At 34.2% G+C, this 6,187-nt stretch overlaps 1 protein-coding gene across 1 annotated transcript in view; it reads left to right on the top strand.

The window, feature by feature from the left end:
• Positions 1-920: 920 nt before the first annotated feature.
• The window catches only part of LOC107670969 (protein DGCR6-like), a 16,532-nt gene continuing 11,265 nt past the window's right edge, over positions 921-6,187 (top strand). Inside the window, exon 1 of the mRNA XM_016463784.1 lies at positions 921-961. Within this exon, the coding sequence (XP_016319270.1) occupies positions 921-961 (41 nt within the window). The remainder of the gene's footprint in view (positions 962-6,187) is intronic.

The raw sequence follows: 6,187 nt of genomic DNA, 5'->3' as shown, positions 1-6,187 counted from the left end.
TTTTTTTTTTTTTGCACGTAGTATATAAATCACAGTTTTAAAGTTAAAATGTTCTGCTCACCATGCCTGCATTTATTTGCTCAAAAATGTCAGTAAAAACAGTAAAATTGTGAAATATTACAATTTAGTTTTCTATGTGAATATATAGTCAAATGTGATTTATTCCTTTGATCAAAGCTGTATTTTCAGCATCATTACTCCAGTCTTCAGTGTCCTTCAGAAATCATTCTAATATGCTGATTTGCTGCTCGAGAAACATTTCTGATTATTATTAATGTTGAAAATATAATATTTTTGCAGAAGCTGTCATTTTTAGGCTTCATTGATGAATAGAAAGTTCAAAAGAACAGCATTTATTTGAAATAGAAATCTTTTGTAACATTATAAATGTCTTTACTGTCACTTTGATCGATTTCATGTGTACTTAGTGAATAAATATATTAATTTCTTCCAAAAAAAACCCAACAACATTTGAACAGTAGTGTATTTCATGACATTTTAGCTGTGTCAGTTTGAACGGCTCTTAAGACTCATAGACGATGCTGTTTTTAACGCTGTGGATGATTGAACAGCCCACAGATCTGCAGTCTTCCTCCATCCAGAAACGCAGAATCTCTCTGATTGTGTCTTGAAATGTCTGTACGCATCTTTAGTTACTCTCGTGTCTTGTAATGCTTAGAAGAACTCAATCGAGTACAATATATAGAGGTCAACATATAAACACATACATTTAAGAGTGTGATATATCTTTGAAGCGTTTAAATTATTTTTATACTTACACATGACGCACATATATCTACACACATATACACGTGTACATATTTGATACATGCTTTTTTGTCGAATCTGACAGTTTGTCAGTAACGTCAGGGACTGTTACCGTGTTCTGAGCGTCTTACATTAGCCGTGCCGTTCAAGCAATGATCGCCGTTGCTGTCGATGATGTCGGTGGGAAGGATTGGTTTGTGTGACTTTTAACTTGCCCACCCAAATGGATCGTGTACCTTTATATATCTGCAGGGAATATTTCATTCGTCATTCATATAAGCACTGCTCCATGTGCACTGTCTGATATCACTGGAGTTCCTTAAAAATGCCTTTGCATTGTTTGAGCCTGTACAAACTGCATTTTTGTGTTGAATTTCAGTGTAACTTTGAGATTGGAGAATTAAAGTGTTATTTCAGCGTCATTAACATTTTTATTAATATTTTGAATTTTTTTATTTTTATATTTTCTGTTTTTTTTATTTTAATTAAAGTTTTAGTAATTGCATTGTGTATTTTTTTGCCATTTTTGTGTTTATTATTTGTCATTATTTAAATGTCTGTATAGTTTTCATTTAATTTAATTTCAGTTTAATTTCATTTGACCCTCTTAAGGTTACTTTTTGTAACCATTTTAACCAAATTTAACGTTTACATTTAAATTGAACCTTTTTATTATTATTATTAATGTCTATGTAGTTTTTACTTTTTCAGTTAAACTAAACAAAAATTTTAAATGTTGCTTTGGCAACTAGCTGAAATCAAATATTATATTTTATTTCAGTTCATATTTATTTTATTTTAATTAACAAAAATGTTTTTCAGTAGTTTTAGTTAATAAATAATAACCCTCAAAAATGTGTTTGGTTAATAAACCGTCAGTGCAGTTCTGAAGCTATTCGTATCAAAAAGAAATCTTGACTATAATGGCTTTTTAGGTTACATTTTTTAACCATTTTGACCAAATTGAATACATTTATAATCACATTTGAGCTTTTTTACAGTTCACTTCAATCATTTTGTAGTGTTAGAAATGAATGATCCATGTAGTCTCTCAATTATAAAGCTCAAAAGAATGACACTCATAGTAATTATACAAGAATTAGTGTCATTTTAAATAGTTTTTGGGTGTTTTACGACACTGCTGTCACTGTTTGACATGTCAACAACCAAAATACTACCAGACTTTAAGAAACTTTTGTGAAGGTAAATTGAATGGCATGTTTGAGATATGAATTTGAACTGGGTTTGTACAGGCACTGTAGCTTTAATGCGTTGTTGTTGTTCATCTTTCTCATAGTCTGTGTGTACTTTCTGAAAGATATGATAAAAAGAAAAAGGATAAAATGGATCTGAGTTGAAAATATCCTGCGAGAGAATTTACGAGAGTTTTATGAGAGACTTGGACCGATTATGCAATTCTGTAAGAGATGCGTTGAACGTTGTTTTCATCCGAGCAGATGTTGTGTTTTTACCCAGCATGCTTTGTGTGCTCTTTTCAAAGGTGACTAATTAGACCCCCCTCATTAGACCTAATTAGATCATTTATCACCTGTCCACATGCTTCATCCCAAAATAACTCATCATTTTTAGGAGTTTGACTATGGCCTTTTTATAGTGAGGCGGAACATCGTCCTCTCAGCTGCATGTTGATTATGAGCTTTTAGGACATTAGAGATGTTTTCAGGAGAAAGATTGATTTGAAATAGTTGTATGGCAAGCTATTTTAACATTTAACACATTTCAAATGATTGCTATTCACTTCAATGGGGATCTGTCATTCAGATATCAACTATTCGGTTCTGACTATTATGTATTCCAGTTGTGACTAGTACATATTTTTTACATACTAGTAGTTATTTATTAGGTACTAGTACTTATTAAACTCTAGTTTCTTTTGTAATTGTTACTAGTAAAAATTATCTCACTAGTCACAACTGCTTTTTTATTTGTCTTATGACTTGTCAGAATGACCACTGGCAAGCCATTTTAACAGTTAGTCCTTAAAACGTACTAATATCTATTTTCTTGCTACTAGTACTTATTTTTTTTAGCTATTAGTATCTATTCCATTAGGTAGTAGTACTTATTCATTAGCTACTAGTGCTTATTCTTTAGGTACTTGTACCTTTTTAAAAAGATACTAGTACTTATTCATTAGATAGTAGTACTTGTTTCAGTAGTGACTAGTAACTATTCTATTGTTTCTAGTAACACATTTTGGATTTTTCCATTAAATTCTATGGGGATCTGTCATTCAGATATCAACTGTTCAGTTCTGTTTAGTGTAGTATGTATTCCAATTGTGACTAGTATATATTTTTATATACTAGAAATTGTTCATCAGGTACTAGTACTTATTTTTTAAGGTACTTTTACCTATTAAATAGATACTAGTACTTATTGTTAGATAGTAGTACTAGTCATAATATACGACAAGTAAAAATCAGTTGTGACTAGTATAATAAGAGTTGTTGCTAGTAATGATTACAAAAGATACTAGTGTCTAATAAATAAGTACTAATACCTAATGAATAACTACTGGTATCTATTGAAAATGTACTAGTACCTAAAGAAAAATAATAGTATTTAATAATACTTTAATGAATACTTAATAATAATCTAATGAATACTTATTAATACTATACACATACTACACATACTAGTCAGAACTGAATAGTTAATATCTGAAGGGAATATTTCCATAGAAGCCAATGGTAAAAATTTGAAATGTGTCACTAGTTACAGAAGAATGAAGATGAAATAAGTATCAGTATCTAATACATAAGAACTAGTATCTAATGAAAAAGTACTATTACTTAATGGAATATATACTAGTAGCTAACAAAATAGGTACTAGTAGCAGTCAAATAGATACTAGTACGTTTTATAGATTAAATGTTAAAACGCCTTGCATTATTTTTAGTAGTATCTAATCAATGAGTACCAGTATCTAATAAATAAGAACTAGTACCAAATGAATAAGTACCAGTATCTTTTAAAAAGGTATCAGTACCTAAATATTAAGTACTATTAGCTAATGAAATTGATACTAGTAGCTAAAAAAGGTACTAGTAGCATGAAAAAATAGATACTAGTTTATAGATGAAATGTTAAAACACCTTGCATTATTGGAAGTAGTATCTAATTAATGAGTACCAGTATCTAATAAATAAGAGCTAGTACCAAATTAATAAGTACCAGTATCTTTTAAAAAGGTACTAGTACCTAAAGAATAAGTACTAACAGCTAAAGAATAAGAACTAGCACCTAATGGAATAGATACTAGTAGCTTAAAAAAGGTACTAGTAGCGTGAGAAAATATGTTTTAAGGATTAAATGTTAAAACGGCTTGCCATAATAGATGCGTATCTGTGTTTAGTGTTTATTGCGGCTTTTGGCTTTGGTTGCGAATCGCAGCGGAAGGTGAGAGTGTCACATGGAGACAGCGGATCAGTCAGGTGATTTCAGACCATATGGCACTTAAAAAGAGCCACTGACGAGCTGATCCGAGCCAAATCCGTCATCCCAGATTCATTAGCGTTTTATAATGAAATGCATTTGATGGAACTGAAATAGCAGGATCGAGAAAAGCTGTTTCCCAGAAGGAAATACGCTTTCTGAGGAGAATAATTTTCTAGCTGGCACACATTTAAGTGTGTCAACCTCAAAATCTGCTCTTCTCGGAGATCTTTCTGAATATATATGTAGAGGACATTGGTAAATGGTGAAGTGCTTGATGTTAATGTGCGTTTCTGGGGGCAGATTTTTAATGAGTTGTGATTTTTATTTTTATTTTTCATTTGGCCTCATATGAACCATTGAAGTCAAATAAAAGTGCATGGATTTGTTCCTCATATCATAGACTCTTACAGGCAATAGAATTAACATGTACATTAACAGAATTGATTTCAAATATCAGACAAATTGTTGTTTGATGAAACAATACAAGGGCTTTTATGATACGTGTCTTAATGAATCTGTTATGATCTTGTTGCATGTCTGTGTTTCCTGTGAAATAAACCCTCTCCTTCAGCAAAGGGAGATTGATTTGACTTTAGTCTTTCTGTTCGTATTTCTTCTCTTCTCTTTTGTCTAGGATGCATTGCTATTGACGGCATTAATGTCCAGTGATTGTTGAAGCTCTCAGCGGCTGATGCAGCAGATTTAATTCATTGGACTTTTACTTAAGTGCCTCTTTATTTCTCCTGTTTCGTCAGCAGTTATTTGTTCCTAAGTTTAAAATAGAGCCGAGCCGATGAGTCAATATTGACCTGTTGGAAGTGATCATTATCATTATGAAGAAAACAAATGTTCTAGCTCAAGGAATAGAGCTGAGGATGTGAGTATGAACAGATAAAATGAATGCAATACGAATGGAATATAAGTTGCTTTGGGTAAAAGCATTTGCTGGGTCAGCGAGATTTCTTTTTTTTTTTTAAGACAATAATGCTTTTATTCATAAAGGACACATTAAATTAAAGGGGTCATATGACATTGCTAAAAAGAACATTATGTTGTGTATTTGCTGCAATCAAATGCGTTTATGCGGTTTAAGGTTCAAAAAACACATTATTTTCCACATACTGTACATTATTGTTTCTCCTCTATGCCCTGCCTTTCTGAAACGCGTCGATTTTTACAAAGCTCATCGGTCTGAAAAAGCGAGGTGTGCTGTGATTGGCCAGCTATCCAGTGCGTTGTGATTGGCCGAATAATACCTCAAGTGTGTCCGGGGCGCGAGGGGCGGCGGCTTCTATCAGCGGCTTCGTCCTTCTCTCTGCCCACGGCGCATGAAGGGACTAGACGGCCCAGCATCTTTGCCCGACGGCCGTGTAATGGGTGCGGTTCTCGTCCGGACTGCACTCTGGCGGCACGGGAGTCCCTCTACGCATCCCTCCTGGATCCACGAGGACACCAGCGTGCATGCACGGGGAAGAGACCGGTCTCCCGAGGAGAGGCACGCTCGGCATTTAAACAGCGGCGGCGATGAGGCTCCATTCGGTTCAGGTGTGCCCCATCACACGCCGCCAGCCCTGGCTATTTCAGCACCCCTCCTCTCTCACGCACCCACTCATGTCGGGAGCCTGGCGAAGGGCTGCGATTAAGGGCCGGGGTGATGCTGATAATTAGGGGGAGGCAGCCGACTCGTCACAGTGTGTTGATATCCAGCTGAAGAGCAATCAACCATAACTTCAGGCGAGCAGGCTCAGAAGTCGGTTTGAACAATCCAGATAAGCGCAAGTAAGTACCATTTTGATTAGCCGTACGAACAGCTTGTAACACTCCAAAGAGAAAGGAAAACTTGAAAAAAAAAAAAAGTGACATTAAAGACATTTGTCATGTTACAAAGGATTTCAAATAAATGTTGTTCTCTTGAACTTTCTATTCATCAAAGAATCCTGAAAAATAAAAATGTATC

Source organism: Sinocyclocheilus anshuiensis, unplaced genomic scaffold (genome assembly GCF_001515605.1).
Source record: "Sinocyclocheilus anshuiensis isolate Anshui unplaced genomic scaffold, SAMN03320099.WGS_v1.1 scaffold332, whole genome shotgun sequence".
In the NCBI taxonomy this organism is placed as follows: domain Eukaryota; kingdom Metazoa; phylum Chordata; class Actinopteri; order Cypriniformes; family Cyprinidae; genus Sinocyclocheilus; species Sinocyclocheilus anshuiensis.
The sequence above is the reverse complement of the archived record's forward strand: the minus strand, read 5'-3'. Positions and strand labels throughout refer to the sequence as shown.